This window comes from Pseudorasbora parva, chromosome 5, assembly GCF_024679245.1.
Source record: "Pseudorasbora parva isolate DD20220531a chromosome 5, ASM2467924v1, whole genome shotgun sequence".
Taxonomy (NCBI): Eukaryota; Metazoa; Chordata; class Actinopteri; order Cypriniformes; family Gobionidae; genus Pseudorasbora; species Pseudorasbora parva.
The window spans coordinates 40,284,136-40,303,233 of record NC_090176.1 but is presented as its reverse complement, the minus strand read 5'-3'; the positions used below and the strand labels follow the sequence as shown (position 1 = coordinate 40,303,233).

At 37.9% G+C, this 19,098-nt stretch overlaps 1 protein-coding gene across 3 annotated transcripts in view; it reads left to right on the top strand.

The window, feature by feature from the left end:
* The window catches only part of erbb4b (erb-b2 receptor tyrosine kinase 4b), a 382,561-nt gene that overhangs the window by 303,374 nt on the left and 60,089 nt on the right, over nucleotides 1-19,098 (top strand). For 2 of the 3 annotated variants that reach the window (XM_067444314.1, XM_067444315.1), the window contains exons 11-15: nucleotides 2,491-2,581; nucleotides 5,977-6,176; nucleotides 10,469-10,601; nucleotides 14,998-15,069; nucleotides 17,170-17,263. In XM_067444314.1, the coding sequence (XP_067300415.1) occupies nucleotides 2,491-2,581; nucleotides 5,977-6,176; nucleotides 10,469-10,601; nucleotides 14,998-15,069; nucleotides 17,170-17,263 (590 nt within the window). The remainder of the gene's footprint in view (nucleotides 1-2,490; nucleotides 2,582-5,976; nucleotides 6,177-10,468; nucleotides 10,602-14,997; nucleotides 15,070-17,169; nucleotides 17,264-19,098) is intronic. The other variant, XM_067444316.1, reaches the window with a different exon arrangement.

Sequence of the window (19,098 nt, the reverse complement as noted above, 5' to 3'; positions counted from 1 at the left end):
TGTGTGTGTTTGTACGAGTGTCAATTTCTCTGTATCTCAGCGGGGAGGCCCTATATATGATGAATACATGATGAGGGAGATTTCTCCAACTGAAGAGAGCTTCCCAAAGGAGAGCAGGACTCTTGGCTCATAAGAAACATGAAAGCTGTTGAAATATCTCTCTATCTCTCTCTCTCTCTCTCTCTCTCTCTCTCTCTCTCTCTCTCTCTCTCTCTCTCTCTCTCTCTCTCTCTCTCTCTCTCTCTCTCTCTCTCTCTCTCTCTCTCTCTCTCTCTCTCTCTCTCTCTCTCTCTCTCTCTCTCTCTCTCTCTCTCTCTCTCCAAGTCACTGAGGCATGCATGTCAGGCTGTCACATCTATATGCAGGTGGCCACAGTCTTTGACAGAACAACGTCTTCACTGGCAAGGTGTTATTTCTGCTCTGTGACCCCCAGCTTGAAGACTTTGACAGATCCAGAGGCACCTGCTATATGTATTTCTTTACAGTGTGTTTTTCAACCGAATGTGTTTACTCCGTTCGACTGAATTCAGTGTAAATTTTGACTTGATGAACACCAATACGCTTGAAGAATGTTGTCTGGTTGTGAGAAGTTGCAGCTGAAACGTGGCTGTTATTTAATTTGTGTATGGTTGCATGGTCAGTATGACTCCCAGACAACCCCAAACAACCCTGTCCTAAATTAAACAATCATTTCACGTCCTCAGTCGGATGCTTTGTCCCCTGTATTTGAAGGTTTGGGGAAATGCCTGTAGCTCTATCCCTGAGTGAATCATCTCTCAAGAGATGGACAGAAGAGGCTAACCTGATTTACCCTCTGCTCTTTCTCAGAGAGGGGTTAGCTATATATATATATATATATATATATATATATATATATATATATATATATATATATATATATATGTGTGTGTGTGTTAACGTTGTTTAAATTTTTTTATTAGAAATATTGTTAATTAACTGTCACTTTGAATCAATTACATGTCCTTGCTAAATAAAATCATACATTTGTTAAAAAAAATACTTACTGACAATTTTAACGCGGTAAAACAATACTATGCACTAAAAATCCTACTTACTGTATACTGTATTTCATGAACATTTCTGAGTTATGACGAAAACACGTCATAGCGTTGGGATCATGCTGGCGCACATCTGGTGTCAGAAGCTATATTTTGTGTTACTCAGACTCATTTACAGCAGTTCCCTTTGTGATTCTTGCATGCAATTCATTTGTGGGGCAGCATTACTCTCCTGATGTTAGTCTGGAGCTGACAGGTGTTCGCTGGGACCTCGTTAGCACTATTAGCATGATGAAGCCTCGCCTCCACACGTAAAATAAACAGATTACAACACATACAGGCAAGCGGCCCACTCTAAGGCACTGCACACACTCTCTTTTAGACTTCCCATCGCACAGTTTTGTCATTAAGGCAATTAGTGTCAGCAGACACCACGCTAACGACACCTCACTGAGGCACTTCCTCTAATCTGCTTCCACAACCTTAGATGAAATAACTCTGGCATCGGAAAATGAAAAAGCTAAAGTGTTTAACCCCATTTCAGCTCTGAAACTATTGAGTGAAAATTCTGAAATTTTAGGCAATTTTTTTTGCAGGTTTTGCATTAATAAAATAAACAGTCTGGCTATCAACAATGTGAACAGAGCTCAATTAATGTCAAATTTAGATGATTTATGATTTATTGATGGCATTTCTCTCTCTTCCAGAAAACCATCACTGGAAGTAAATGTCATAATAATATTTACTGTAGTCTTTTCCAGTAGACATGCTAATGAGTATGAAATCCAAACTTTTTAATCCAAAATTTTAATGAAGCACAGCAAAGCAGTCCAGGAATGATAACTACACGTTGCAGCCTAGAGATATGACCATAAACTCTCAGCAGGAATAATATTTATATTAGTCTCTTAACACAAGGCCGCTATTGCTCTGACATGTCCTTCTGAAAGTAATGAATTAGTTTGAAGGCAATCAAATATCAGTTATTACTGGAAGTATGCACTATCCAAGCTTTACATTGTTAAAGTAATTGGAGGAATTTATGTTCTTCTTGTCCTTGAATAAGAAATTCCTCTTTTTTTGGTGGCCTGTTTGTCTTTCCTTGGCATATGCACAGAATTGTTTTCCCTTCAATAAATTATTCATTTTTGAATCCATTATTAAAATGTCTCCTTGATCTATAGCTATCAGCTTTTCAATCTGTATTAAATAAATGGAGATGGATGCAGGATGTGAGAATAAAATAAAGTCAGGCATTATATAGGGGTCATATTTCTCAAATAACATTGATTGTATGCTCAGCACTGATCATCCACACTCATTAATTACTTTGATAAGCTCCTAAGAGGGTTTTTTCATGCTGCAATGAAGTAATGCATTTCTCTTAATAATTACTGTAGGTGGCACCTCTAATGTCTACTATGTTGGCAGATCACTTGGCTCACTGAGTGTGTCATCTTGTGTTTTCTAGGTTTTCTAAATATTCAGTCCTGGCCAGAAAATATGACTGATTTGAGTGTCTTCTCCAATCTGGCAACAATCGGAGGCAGGTCTCTATACAGGTAAGATCCAGCTCACTTTTTGTTGCCAGCGCCAGAATAATCCCCCTCCTCCTAATTCCACAGGTCTGTTCACCTGGGAAACTCTTCAGTCAGGCGTTTGTTTCTTTGGCGCCACACATTCAAGTTGGAAACATAATACAAAAGTAGCCTAAACAAAACCAAATGAAAACCCAAATAACCTGAATTCAAAATTATGAAAATCATTCATTTCTATTCTATTATAAGCTAAATGTTTGTATTACATAAAGTGAACTGTGAAAGTCAAGTGAATAACTTTCCATTTGTTGTCTTGCTGCCATTCTGAAATTAAACCTTAAAAATAATTGTCATATAAAAAATCATGTAACGCTAAAGGGGTCTAATAATGCCCCTTTTTTACACAATGTAAAATAAATCTCATCTCTGGATGTCCCCAGAGTGTGTATATTTTAAGTTTAAAACACTCTACAGATAATTTGTATAGCATGTTAAAATTGATACTTTTTAAGGACGAGCAAAAAACGCACAGTTTTTGTCTGTGTCCCTTTAAATGCAAATGAGCTGCTGGGCCCCCTTTCAAGAAGAGGGAGAAGCTTCAAGAGCTCTGATTACCTCAAACAAACGTACTGAATGTCCAAACCGGTTCATCCTTTTATGTTCTAACCGTAGTCGGATAATGATGGAGAGGCTTGAGAAGAAGTGACAATATGTAGATTGCAACAGGATGTTTCTGAATGGTTAGTTGATGGATTTATGTAGCTGATGTTCAAGTCATTGATTAACATGTTCTGCCATGATAATCTATAAATCTCTTATGTGAGAACTGTTTTAAGATGCTTTCAGAGCCAGAGAATATATGCTGCATGGTGATGCAATATTATAATATTTATTATTATATGTTATAATTTATTTTGTCATCTTGCTTTTATGACAATTTTTTATGCTATTATGTACTGTATTGCAAAGAAAAGACGGTTGCGACAGCTCGAGCAGACTCCTGAATGTGCTACAACAACTCTTCCTCTTTTCAACATGGCCTCACCCCCTTTGTTGTTTGTTCCCAGGGACAGGGTTTAAAGGGGTACTTCAGTGCTGGGAAGATGAATCGGTATTTAAACTGCGTCATTAATGTAGTAGAAATGTATTTTTGAATTTGGTGCTTTCTAGACTGAGAAAAGACAGAATCTTTTTTTTGTCTCATGGGGATGAAAGACAACAATTCCCAGAATGCTTTGCACGATCATTCAAATATACTCCAGGGTTTCTACTGATAAAAAGCCATATGCTAATCGCTGAAGTAACCCTTTAAGTAAATGTTAGGGTTAATGATGTTACTAATCGATGAAAAAGCTTGTTGTAGTCACTACCAGTCATTTGTTGTAGTCCTTAAATATAAAATAAAATATCTTAATTTGCTTTGAACTTTGAGGATTGTAACTTTGCAGATGTTTATGCTCAAACAGCAATAGTATACACTAAGTTAAAAAGTCAAATCATAATCAACCATAACCATTTGTTATATTTATTTTCTGAGACTTATAGACTTATTTTCTGCTCACAAAATTCAGAGTGTCTGATGTGTCATGTCTTTATCGTCCATGTTAAAGAGTTGGTTAATAAATGTTTATTTTAAAGAGATATTTGTTTATAGTTTCTATTGAGCATAGCATTTATTCATCAAATGGCATTGATTCATCAAATGATGTTATCATTTGATGAATAACAGCCTGTAAGGCTAGATTTAGAACTGCATTCAGCACTAATGTTGTGACTACTTTTCCATTATCTCCTGATTTAGATGTTTTTTTTTTGTGTGAATTGGACTATAACAGCACAGACAGCATGTGTAAATGTGTCATTCATTCTTAGTGTATTCCCTCTTTCGTGTTTTCTAAAGAGTCTGATGCTTTCTCGCCAAGAGTTCAAAGAGTACAAATGAAAAGCTCTTTTCACTCAGTGCAACACCCATTTGCTTAGAGGAGAGCAGAAAATGAGCGAAAGCGTAGATCCGGCAACCTGTTTTAACATTTGTGGGTCATTTGTTGAAAGCTCTACCACTGTAACAATTACCGTTTGTCACATGATGTGCTCTGATTCTGACACTGGCTTTCTGCCTGGAACGCAGAGAGAAATGTAGAGAGAATGAGGAATAACAGAAGAGAAGTCTCCGGGAGGCAGATCGGCGAGATGAGAGCGATGTCAGTGTCTAAGTGCACCTGCACGTTCTGCCGCAGCTCTCTGAGTCTCCGCTGACGGCCGTCTCAAAGCCCCTTTGATGTGCTCTTCAGCACGCCCGGCTGTGATTAAAAACACTGTTGTGATTACGCCGCAGCATTAACCGATCTCATCACATCTGAAGTGGGAGATCCTCTGTGCCGCTCGATGGGGGACGCAAGCTAAACACTTGCTTTAGAAAGGCGACAGCATCTCTCGTACTGACATATCTCTCCTGCCTTTTGATCATGAAGCCATCATTTCAGCTTTTTTTTGTGTCAGATCTCATTCTTTTGTTTCATTCTTACTCATTCTGATCTGATCAAGTCTCCAGGCTGAATAAAAGTCTGGTCGTCTTTGTTGTTTTTTATTGTTTAAAATTCTTGCTGTCAATTTAATGTGTTAATTCAGTTTGATCCATTTTTTTTAAGTAGCCTAACATTTTATTTTATTGAATATATAAAAATGCTATGTCAAAAATAACAATCAATTATATAGTTTTAATAAAAAGTTTGTGTTATATTTACTTTAGTTTTAGGGTCCAATTTTCACCAACCATGTGAATGATGCCGATGGTGTGGCGGTCTCAGCTGTACATCTCCTTGGTTTCAAACGGAGTACATAAACTGGGAATATTTGTTTTTGATTTGACCTCATTTAAAAGTAGACATTCCAAGCATTATGTAGGCATATCTATTATTTCTGTGTGGCAAGTATTTGCTGAGTTTCCGTTTTTAAATGCATTTCAGAACAAACTTCTCTGAGAGGCAGACAGTAGAACGTGCATCATGTTTGTTTGTTTTATTTATTTTACAACATATTGTTTTTATTGTGAATGTATACACAATCAAGTATATACATAACAGGTTGTAATGATGTGTAACACTTACATGATAAAAATTAGTTATTTGAGTCTCTTTGGTACTGATAAGAAAAAAAGTGTAGGTGGTCATGCTGGTGTGATCGTCAACCTCTAGGGGTTAACTAGTTGCTTATTAGCTTGTATATTACAAGGATGTTGGCTGTTTATTAGTACTTATAAAGCACAATTAATGATTATTTTGCATGACCATAATTCTACATCCCTTTATCTTAAAAATGTAGTTGGTTATTTTCATATATGATTGACAGATGATAGATCTGAATTCACCCCTATTTAAAGTGTAATCTTTTGCCCCCTTTGTTTTTTCTCTTGTGGTTAGTGGCATCTCTCTTCTGGTGTTAAAACAGCAGTGGATTTCATCACTACAGCTGCAGTCTCTCAATGAGATCAGTGCTGGAAATGTGTACGTCACCAACAACAGTCAACTCTGCTACTACAACACCGTCAACTGGACACGACTTTTCCGCACCAATACCCAGAAGGCCCTGATCCGCAACAACCGCAACCCCAAGGAGTGCAGTGAGTGAATCGATCTGTTTTTCATTCATTTTTAAGATATATTAGTCTTATTCTAGCATAGACAGACATTAGACATGCTGCATAATGTCTGGTCCAGTATAGTATTATCAGGGAACCAAATAATCAAACTGCTTCAAAAAGCAGTTCTTTACAATGTCTACCCAACAATCTGCAGCATCTGACTTATGAGAAGAAGTCTTAAGGCTAGGATGGTTCTCAGGCTCCCAGCTGGTGTTTGTCCTGGTTCACCCAAACCACAGCCAGAGGTCACGGAGCGTCATGCAGAGCTCGCTGACTTTGAGGCAGTACACTCAGTCACTTTGGAAGGTGCTGGTGTGGCTCCTTCATACCTGTCGTTCTGGCTGGGTCAATGCGCCTCACTGAGCCTAGCAGGGGCTATGAGGTCCCCGGGTTCCTCTGCAGATGGACAGGGTCAGGAAATGTCAGATGATCAGTGTCTCATTCTGTTGTGAAACTGAGTACTGATGCAAGCCCTCTACTATGTGCTCCCTTTTTTACCCTTCAAAATCACCCCGAGATCCAGTACAAAGAGTTCTTTAAGGGGGTGTTTTGTTTAGTTTTTTTAAGGATTGAAGATGTGTGGAACAATGTTACCATAGTCCTGAAAAAAAGACCCCAAATGCCACAGGTTTATTCATGGACCGCCAATCTAATTACCCATTTTCTACAAATGTTAAGGTGCTCCATAAACGATCACAGGGAATTAATTGCAGGGAAGTCCCTGCAACAATTTCTGACATTTCAGATTTGTTTTGTAGGAGAAGCTGTAATGACCACAGGGAATTTTCTTCACCTCTGTCTTTAAGAACTCTTTTCTCGCTGCTGAGTGATGTTTATGACTATTTAAAAAGCTTTTTTGCCCTTCTTTTCGATTGAGCAGGATGTTGTGATGCAACAGCAATCATTAATGTCTCGCAGCAACCATAGCCTTTTGTTGGGCTTAGCGATCCCCCTGGCTCCTACCTATCTCCCTGGAAACCAACCCAGCACTGCTTTTGACGTCAACACAACCCAAATTGTGTGTTTCAACCAGGTTAAAACTTTGAAGTTGGCATCTTTTTGATCCATCTGCCACAAACGTATAGCTGAAAGGGCTTCCCACTTCTCTCTGTCGCTCCTCGTGCTGTTGGATACCTGCGTTAAGCACTAAGATGGTCCTTGAACTAGAACATATTGTTCCCTAAGAAAGGCTGGGTTTTTGTATAATGCTTTCTGGAGTGCTTTTACATGTTATTGCTCTTTTTTTCATAGATTTTTGCTAATAAACCACGTATAAAATCCTCAGTGTAAAATACTACATTGTGGAGGTTTTCAATCCTTTCTAATTGCTAATCAAGTCTCCATGGACAAAATCAAGTCCCAATCTACTTTTTTTTTCTAATTCGAAAAAGCCATTTAACTTGGACATACATAGGGAAGAAAAGACCATCGTAACTTGCATTTCATGCTGACTTTGTCAACAACATGTGAGCAGCATGCGTAACCGAGGATAGCTAATGAGAGGATAGCTAATAAACCTCACTCCCCTGATCTCAACAGGTGCACTAGCAACTGACACTAGAGGCCGCTCTCTTTAGCGTCCTTTATAAAGATGCCATGCTGGAGATGCCAGTTCAATTCCCGCTCGGGGTGGGGCAAATAGGACCGGAAGGGTTACATCGGGGCTGTGACCCGGATGTGAGTAAGGTTTGGGTGGGTGAGTGTAATGAAGGCCAGCTAATGAGAGCTGTTCAGGTAAACCTCACTCCCCTGATTTCAAGATGTACACTAGCAGCTGTGATCTTCAGACTCCTTGTTAAATATGCTATGCCGGAGATGCCGTTTTGAGTCCCACTCGGAGCGGGGCAAGTAAGACCGGAGGGGTTACGGAGGCCAGCTCACTCCCCTAATCTCAAGAGCCACCCTAGTGACTGACACTAGAGACTGTACTCTTTATTGTTCTTGTTAGAGTGCCTGTTTCCCATGGCGAAGCTGGCAGTTGAGTCCTGCCATGCATTTGAGTTGTACCAAAGGTGTTCAGGGAGAGCAAGAACATGACTTTTTGTTCACATTGTCGTAAGTTTGCTCTCATTTATTCCACATTAGTTTACATCCATATTTTAACTGTGGTTTCAAAACCCCACTTTATGCTCTTCGGTGATGAAATCCTCATTATTAGTTTCAAAAGTTTGCCTGTTGAAGAGGGCGTCTGTGAGACTTGCTGAAGTGGTGTCAGCAGTATTTTAAAACACTTCCCAGCTGCTGCAAAATCCAGTGCCTCAGTGGGTGGGCGCCCGAACCATTCTGTCCTCATTTCAAATTGAAATGCAGCAGTTCATATAGAGCCAGCTTTTTACAAGCGTAGTACAGCCATGACCGGACAAGTAACATTTTTCACAGATGGCGTGCGCATTGTGTTCAATCACAGTTTGACAAAAGATCTTTTCCCTCTATCGACTGAACATTTCCTAGGGTTGGACTAACAGTACCATTCTGAGACAAATGTTCAATGGATGGAAATGCAGCTATGGACAGATATTTTTTATTTATTTTTAACACCTTGGAATAGGCCACATTTATAATTAGGGTAAATACACACTTGTGCATTTTTATTATAAAATGTATCAATATATCATCTATTGCCATCCATATCAAAATAAATATATAAAAAAATGTATTGCCAAAAGTTTTGGGATGCCTGCCTTTACATGAATATGAACTTTAAAGACCCGTTGCAGCTATAATAGCGTCAACTCTTCTGGGAAGGCTTTCCACAAGGTTTAGAATAAGTTTGTGGGAATCTTTGATCATTCTTCTAGAAGCACATTTGTCAAGCACTGATGTTGGACGAGAAGGCCTGGCTCAAAGTCTTGCTCTAATCCATCCCAGCTGTGTTATATCGGGTTAAGGTCAGGACTCTGTACAGGCCAGTCAAGTTCCTTCACACCAAACCCACTCATTTATGTCTTTATGGTCCTTGCTTTGTGCACTGGTGCAACTTCATGCTGGAACAGGACGGGTCCATCGCCAAACTGTTCCCACAAAGTTGGGAGCATGAAATTGTCCAAAATGTCTTTTAATGCTGGAGCATTAAAAGTTCCTTACACTGGAAATAAGGGGCCAAGCCCAAGCCCTGAAAAGCAACCCACTCCATGAGTACCGTTCTCCTGGCAACAACCAAATCCAGACTCATCCATCTGATTGCCAGACAGAAAAGCGTGATTCATAACTCCAGAGAACACGTCTAAGCTGCTGTAGAGTCCAGTGATAGCGTGCTTTACACCAATGCATCCAACGCTGTGCATTGTACCTGATGTAAGCTTGGATGCAGCTGCTCGGCCATGGAAACCCATTCCATTAAGCTCTCTACACACTGTTCTTGAGCTAATCTGAAGGCCGCACAAAACGATTTGGAGGTCTGTAGACACTGACTCTTCGCACTGTGCACCTCAGTATGTGCTGACCCCACTCATTTTCATGTGGCCTACCATTACGTGGCTGAGTTGCTGTTGTTCCCAGTTTCTTTCACTTTGTTATAATACCACTAACAGTTAGTGAGAAAGTAAGGAAATTTCACAAATTGGCTTATTGCACAAGTGGCAATCTATCACGGTACCACGCTTGAATTCACTGAGCTCCTGAGAGCGACCCATTCTTTCACAAATGTTTGTGGAAGTAGTCTGTATGCGTAGGTGCTTGATTTTACACACCTGTGGCAATGGAAGTTATTGGAACACCTGACTTCAGTGATTTGAGGGGTCTCACAATACTTTTGGCAATATAGTGCATTTCATTTTAATTATATTAAAATTAAATTACATATACTGGCTTTCAAAAAATTGGGTGCAGTAACTTTTTATATATATATTTTTTATTGTTTTGAAAGGTATCTAATGCTCACCAAGACTGCATTTATTTGATCAAAAAAACAGTAAAAAAAAGTAATATTATATTGGGAGTACAGTTACATATAGTATTTCAATTGAAAATATATATTTTTTTAAATATTAAAAAAATTCCTACAACGACAAAGCTACATTTTTAAAACAGTAGCCACTACTCCAGTCTTTAGTGGCATGTTGTCCTTCAGAAATCATGCTAATATGCTTATTTGGTGCTCAGAAAAGGTTTCTTATTATTAGTTATGTTGAAAACTGTTGTGCACTGCAGTGCGGCTGCAGTCTTCAGCGTTGTGATAATACAGATGAGAGGGGACAGGAAACTATGGGGTAGTTAGTAATTTACTGGCATGAATGCTCGTATTAATGATTTTTTTATCATTTATTTTGCAGTTTTGGATCGTATGATATGTGACCCACTCTGCTCTGATGCTGGCTGCTGGGGTCCTGGGCCCGACCAGTGCATGTCCTGTCGGTTCTTTAGCAGGGGACGCACCTGTGTTGAATCCTGCAACCTGCATGAAGGGTAAGTTGTTAAACGCCACATATAATGTTTATATGTGATAGAGATATGCGTATATAACTCCATAAAACTATATTTGTACAGGAGATGTTTTATTACATGAATCTAAATCTCAAGTATCACAGGTGTGCTCAAGCTAATGTTGTTGGATCATTTGCATACACTTCCCAGTACTCTTTATTAATGTTCGATAGTAGAAGATGTCTCTTCCTAAGGTTGAACCATAGCTAGTTTCATTCTCCGGGGATTTCGCAAGGATTCGTGTCTCTATCCTCTTGATAGACAAACAATAACAAAACAGCAAAACCAGCACGTCCCCTGGCTTTGGAGAGCACGTTGCAATGATGAACCGTAAGCTTGGTTGAGCTTGAAAATAAATAACAGTGTTTGGGTGAGCTAGATGAAGCTGGGTTCATCTTCTACCCCATATGACATCTACATCAAATACAGTGGTGTGTGGAGCACCATGACAGAATGAAGAACTAAGTAAAGCCTTAGGTTTTGTTTTCACACAGGCATAAAGATTTACAGCAGATAAACACACACACACAAGTGTTTCTGTGGGCACTTTTGTCCCTGTGGACTTTAAGAAAGAAAAAAAAAACTATTTTCAAACTCACAAGTTTATTCTTTCCACACAAAACATCACAAGTAATCATGACATTATTTTTTCATGACATTAATTGATGTTTTAAAGATATTAATAGAAGTTTAAATATATATATATATATATATATATATATATATATATATTTGATCAAACTATGTTTACTAATCTGGATTATGGACTGTTAAAAAAAAGACCTTTGCACCTTCACTCTCTTCCATTGTAGAAAAGTGAAGCCAGCAATGTCCCAATATAGCGTTGACATGCGCTGACATTTTGTGCTGTCGGATTTCAACAAAAACAAAAATATCGATTCATATCGGATTTATTTTCCACATGAGTGAGGCCTGAATCCGATCTAAAAATATCAGAATTCATGTGTTTTTTGTTGTGTTGACATTTTGCACTGATACAGGACCTTAAAGCCGCATTTGCACTACATAATTTTTTTAAAGCGACCCGTATCCGATATTTGCATTTACACTGTACACTGGTGAAACAGCCCATGACGTTTTTAACCGGAAAAGGAAGTAAAACGGTGCAATATGCAATGGATGCAGACAAAATTATTATTCAATATTTTGCTTTCCGCACTTTCCCACACATCTTTAAAGGTCAGCAAAACATTTCTCTCGAAAGGCGGAGAAAAAAGAGGAGAGCCCTTGATCGCAGTTTGTGTCCACCTGAGTTGACATCATTCGCCTCCGTCCCTTTTACAATGACGAACTACTCGCATTAACTGGGGAATATCCAATTTGGCCGCTTACATGGCACACGCAAATGCACGTATCCGATTCATATTGGATTTATTTTCCACATGAGTGAGGCCTGAATCCGATCTAAAAATATCAGAATTCATGTGTTTTTTTTCCTGCTTACATGTTCACGTCATCCGATCTGTGCCACATGAGAGGAAAATCACTCGAAGTCACTCGAACCATGCAGTGTAAATGTCAATCTCAGTTGTCAATCATGTCACACCCCTGTTATTATAGCATCAAATAACTAACTAAAACCAAACTTATTTAATAAAACAAACACTTGAACATCACAGTGTTAACCATCTTTGTAAGAATTTTATTTGAAGTGTAATTTAATTAGTTTAGTTTGTCTCTCTCGCGTATCATTCGATTATATGGAGAGGACAGGGTTTATGACCTATACTGGGACCAACCTCCTGGGGGCAATCGAGACACTTTGGTTTCACTTTTCAGCACTTGAGCGGGACACTTGGTATGGATATAAGACATGGTTAAAATAATGAAAAGATCTGTCATCATTTACTCACAAAATCTTTTGCTTTCTTCCGTGAAACACTAAAAACTTTTTTTTTTTGGAAGAAAAAACAAATCTGTGCAAATCTTTTTTTTGTCTATGCAATGGAAGAAATGTTGTTTTGGACCACTCTGACTTTCATTGTATGGACAAACACATCCAAAAACAAAAACCTTTGTTAAAGGGTAAGTTCCCCCAAAAATGAAAATTATGTCATTAATTAATTACCCTAATGTCGTTTGACACCTGTAAGACCTCCGCTCATCTTCAGAACACAAATGAAGACATTTTTGTTAAAATCTAATGACTCAGAAAGGCCTTCATTGACACCAATGTAATTTCCTCTCACAAGACCCATAAAGGCACTAAAAACATCGTTACTACAATAATGGTAGTGGAAGTGGTTCTACAATAATTTAATGTACCGACGAGAATAGTTTTTCTGTGCAAAAAAAAACAACTAAATAACGACTTATATAGTGATGGCCGATTTCAAAACAAAGCTTTCAACCATTATGAATCAGTATATCGAGTCATGATTCGGATTGCCAAAGTCCCGTGATTTCAGCAGTTTGGCAGTTTGACGATGCGAAACATGAATTAATACGCTGATTCATAACCGTTCAAAGCTTTGTTTTGAAATCGGCCCATCACTATATAAGTCGTTATTCATTTATTTTTGTGCACAAAAACTATTCTCGTCGCTTCATTACATTATTGTAGTGTAGTGAGATGGGCTTAATGGCGTCTTTAGTGCCTTTATGGGTCTTGAGAGAGGAAATGACATTGGTGTCAATGGAGGCCTTTCTGAGCCATCGGATTTCAACAAAAATGTCTTCATTTGTGTTCCAAAAATGAGCGGAGGTCTTAAGGGGTGTCGAACGACATTAGGGTAATTAATTAATGACACAATTTTCATTTTTGGGTGAACTAACCCTTTAAAAAAAGAAAGTGATACAAGTATGGAATGGCATGAGGGTAAATAATGACTTAATAATTAATGTGTCGGTGTACTATGCTTTTAAAAGCATAGTAAAACATAAAAAGTAGGGAAAATTATTGGAGATGTAGTAAAATATTTTCCAAGACAAATGTCCCTAATTTAACAAAAAAAGAAGTATTTAATTAAAGCAAAAATACTGTACATAAACCTTCCTTGACTAGTCACACATTCAAGTAGAGTGGGTGGATTATGTAGGGCACAAGAAATTGTAATGTATGCCAAAGCACTGTAGAAAACATTTTCTTTTCTTTTTTTGTACATCTATGTATTTTCATGATGTCCATTCTTGTTTTGTGTGCAGCCAGTAATAGATAGACAATTGCTAACACATATTTGACTATAGACTATAGACATTCTGCTAACTGTAAGTAACTGCAACTACCAGTCATTACATTATTAGGAGACTGTCTGCTTAATATTTGCTAACACTTTGTTTTGATGGTCCTCCAACAGACATTCTACTGACTATATTTAACTTTACTACATGGCAATTTATTCTAACCCTACCAGTCTACTAATACTCTAATGAGAATTAGTTGACATGTTACTTACAGTTAGTAGAATGTCTAAAGTTGACGAACTAAAGTTTAACCACACAATTTATGTTTATTGTCTTTGTGTTCTTTCATGGTACCCTGTGTCTTTATCTCATGTCATCATAAATTCCTAAACAACCACGGTAACAATGTATCATTTAATTTGCCATGAGAGAGTGTATTGGAATGTTGTGTTTTGGATGCTGGTGTGCTGATGTTCACGTCATTCTGAACGTTAACTTAAAAAGGGTGGGGTAACTCTCTTCAGAAACCTATGGGTGATGTCACGGACACTGCATCCATTTTTTTTTTTTTACAGTCTATGATGATAAAACCTGAGGGGTACACACAGCCTACGATGTAGCTACAGCGTACACTCGACGCAGAAGTATAAATTGGGCTTTAGAAATATTGCTTACCCCACCTTTAACCAGCCAGGCTTTCTTGGTAAACCACCTTTACCAGTTACTACCACCAGCACAAAAATGATTTTTGGTAGTGAGTGTTGGTCTTAGCCCTCATAAAATGGTTTTGATATTAAGCTCCTTCTCTTGGTTAACACAATTGCAATAAGTAAACATTAAAGGTGTTGATCAGTGCAGTGAAAAGGGTAAATTACAGCTTGGTTTTTAGTTCCTTCTTTATTTTGTTGTGTACTTGCGCACTGCTCAGAGGGAAAGATGAATATCAGCTTTTGATTGATTTGACTGAGCGAAGCAACAAAATTTAATTTCTCCCTTGCCCTGAGCTAAAACAAGACAATAAACAAACAGCATCCATTTTCACATTCTAAAACAACAGCCATTTGCCAATTTAAGACAGTCTCTCATCCTTTAAGTGTTTAAGACTAGGACTATCGTGGATGGGTGCGCTGTATTTATGTAAATGCCACATCTATGTTGGTTTTGCATTGATAGTGAATCAGCACCAGGGCTTGTGCACCCTGCGATCCTTCCACATGATTCTTTTGCCTTGCAGACTGGCCGGTTCTAGGCCCAAGCTGCTCACCAGGCCCTATGTGGTTGAGAAGCGGGAGGCCGGTTTGGAGAGGTATGGCACGGCCACAGACGCATCACTGTCTTTCACCGTCTCGTCTGCCTACTCACCCGTCCCACACGAGTCACCCAGTGCTCCGATATCTTTGCTGTTTTTGTGTGTGTGTGTGTTTTGTTTTTGCAGGGTGAGCTCAATGTTTTCTCTGTCTCTCCTTTGGTTGTCGACCTCTGCGGTCACACTCGCTGTTCGCACAAGATGATTCACTCTTCCCCATTTGGGAACAAACAGCAAAAAAAAAAAAAAAAAAAAAAAAATGAAAAGACCCACTGTGGTGTTTTCAAGCTCTATCTGAAAGATTTCGAAGATGATTAGGACAGTACTTGTTGTGTGCTTTGCTGGAAGCAAGCAGAAATTTGTGTGCTTTTTTAGAGATGGTATAAACATTCATTTCAGACGATTGGTTCACAAGTGGCTATAGTGATAAATACAAATGTGAAAAAATCAAAAGGCTTTCTGATCCAATTTACAGACAATATTAGAGAGGGGGGACATTATGATTCTAGAGTGTGGGGTCAGACAATTATTATTATTATTATTATTATTATTATTATTATCGAAATAAATTAATACTTATATTCAGCAAGGGTACATTAAACTGATCAAGACATATGTAATATTACAAAAGATTTCTATTTCACATGCGGATGATGTATCATGGTTTCCACGAAAATATTGAATATTGACAAGTTTTGATGCTGAAAATTCAGCTTTACAATCACATCACAGGAATAAATGACTGTTTTAAATTATACGTTTTTAAATATATTCAAATAGAAAAGTTTAAAATTCTAATAATATTTCAAAATAATAATACTGTTTTACCATATTTTTGATTAAATAAATGCAACCTTGGTGAGCATAACACTTTAAACTTTTAAATGGTACAAACAGTGTATCTTTTGATTTTAGCCTGCAAATCACACATCTGCTGTTGTTTATGATTCTACATAATTCAGCCAATTCATTTTCCACATTAGATATCAAATAGAGACCCAATACAGAAACATGTTTTACATTTTTATAGTTGTATGTTCAATGGTAAAGCATATATTTGTTTCCTTTTTGAATGTTGAACCATGTTGTTTCTGTATTGGGTCTCTACTTGCTGTTCAATGTAAAATCTGTGTCCTAAAGAAAACACCAGCTGAGAAAAAAGAACACAGAGCCGGACACAGAACATGAAGACACAACAGAGCCTGTGAAGTTAGCACTTACATAAAGGGAGAAAGAGAAGTCCTTTAATGATAAGTGGCTCTTCTAAAAGCCTCCTAACAGTCCACACAAAATGTGCTGTGCCTTTTAGATAAAGAATAATTAATTCTCATTTAATTTAACACTCATTGACGTAGCACATGTCGATAATAAAAAATGTGTAAAATATTTTTCACTGAGCTGCCATCCTCCGCTTGTCACGGCGACAGATGTCAGCTTCTAAAATGTCACTACAGTCTTCAGAGGAGTGATGGAACCAGGAAGCGACTGTTTGCCCGTATTGAACCATTTTGTGATCATTTGTTTCAGAAGTCCCTGGCTGATTTCCTCCGTGTGGTGCTTTGAGGTGTCCCTGAATGTGCTTGATGAATTGTCACCTCGATAGGTGGTGAAGGGTGACTGTTTACTTTTGGTCAATAGTGACTGTGTTTGCCAGCTGTGTCAGCCGTCTGAGAAGTGCTGTAAACACCCTACGGATGTGTTAGATTCCACTGTTGCCTCCCTGCGGCCTTGCAAGCGCCTCAGGCACTGAATTCCCTTCGGCTGCTCTTTTACAATCTACCTGCGTGTGTGTGGTGTGTGTGTTCTTTTACTGCCTGCCTGTGATTCAGCCTTTTTCTCAATCAGGTCTTGAAATCTGAAGTGTACATAATGATCTATAATATCTAGTCTGAAATTGGAGAGTTGTCTTGACTTTATAAGGCTAGTGATTGAATCATCTAGCTCCTTGACCTTGAGCAGGAATTCATGGAAGAACTTTGAAGATTGACGTGCCATTTTTTCCTATTTGAAACGTGAATGCTTTTGAACAGTCATTGTGTCATTGTAGTGTGTCGTGTTACCTCATATTTTTCTTTATGCCCTCTCTCTTCTCTCTTATAGGGATGTACGTGAGTTCGCAAATGGTTCAGTGTGCCTGGAGTGTGACTCGCAGTGTGAGGTGGCAGATGACGACGGTCTTACCTGCACCGGGCCTGTGAGTTCAGTCATATTACTTATTGTCCAGCTACACTATATGCCAATAATATCAGTCACATTAGAATGATTTCTGAAGGATCATTTGACACTGACGACTGGAATAGCTAAGCTTTGCATCGCCGTAATGAATGACATTTTAAACATGTTTAGAAAACTATTTTAAATGATATTATTTCGCAATATTACTGTTTTACTGTATTTTTAATTAAGTAAAATAACTCTTTGTGAGCATAAAAGGCTTCTTTAAAAAAATATTTAAAATGATCTTAAAGGCAGTGTTAACTTTATAAGTATAATGATAATCAGATCAATCAGTCTGATCAAATGTGGTTTGAAATACTTTTTCATATTTTTGTCATATATAACTGCTTTTTTTATCTCCAGACTTAGCCACTGATTTAGACCCTCCCGCATAAACCACACCCTTCAAATGCATGTTAAAGTGATTGACAGGCAATGACTGTTTCTGATTGGCCACTCCTCTGACTCTTCTTTTGTTCTTTGTCACAAAGACAACCATCAATATTTCTTACTGGCAACTGTTTTGCATTATTTATTTATTTCTTCAATATTTCAGTATTTAAGGAAAATAATCCATTGTGTTATTCACTGCATCATATTCAGGAAATTGTAATATTGTGCTCCTTATATTTTAATTTAAAATTTCATTTTCAAGGTTTTCGCAAGGTCACTCAACAAAGCTGTTTTCTCTTGCATTTGGTGATTGTTAATTTTGGATTCTGTGTGCATGTTTCTTTCATTTCAATTGCAATCTCCTTCAATATATATTAGCTTAAAGCACGAACTGAGCTGAACGGCAGACACCACCTTCGATTGGCTTGGTCCAATGATTAATTGAATCCCTTGTTGAAGTGTACTTTTGCTGCCATGAGATTGATTTTACTTCTTGTTAATTTAGTGAGAAAGTAGATTAAGTTGCCTAATCTTGGCAAGTGTTTACAGAGAGTCCTGCCCCATAGGAAACACCTGAGAGTGAGATGAATAAGCTGTTTGGATGTCCATGAATCTGATCAGGTCAGAGACATTACCACAGATGGGCTGTGTGCTCAATGCTGCCCCTTTTTCAAAACAGCCTCAAGCACTTTGGTTTAAATTGATGACTACATGACAAGGTGCGTACAGCCGTGCACTTGTGTGTGTTACCGAAAGAGGATTTATCCGATCCGTCTCTAATGCTCTGTGGCTTCGGGCTGTTGTCTGCTTGAGTCAAACAGAAAGGTCTTGCAAATGACACGATCATGAGCCCTCCGAGACCCATACAAGCACAAACATAGACAGAAACAAACTCTCTAAAACTGAGTGTGTGCCCTGACTTTTTTTATTTTTATTTTTTTACATTCCCTGGAAATTTAGATTATCTTTCATGTGGTTTTTGCCTGATCACAACTTATTATCTGTTCATTTCTGAAGTGGTTTAGTCAGTATGCCACCAGCCAACCAACAGAATCAGTCAAAGTACTTTACTTAGTTATTTATTCTTACAGGGACACTAGAGTTAGCTAACAGTTCATTTACATTTGCAACGTAGTAATTTATATATAGAGATCATGTTTAAAATAAATTATAGCCCCATTTATACTATACATTTTATATTAAATTTATATCTCCTGACCATATGCATGATATTGCTTATATTGCTTCATGATATATATATATATATATATATATATATTTATTATTATTATTATTATTATTGCTGGAATTGCTGTTCATTAGTTAGATTTACAAGTTAACAACTTAAAATGTATAATAAGCACATTTTCATGGTTTCTTAACATTACATCCTATGTTTTCACTTTACTTAAAGCCATC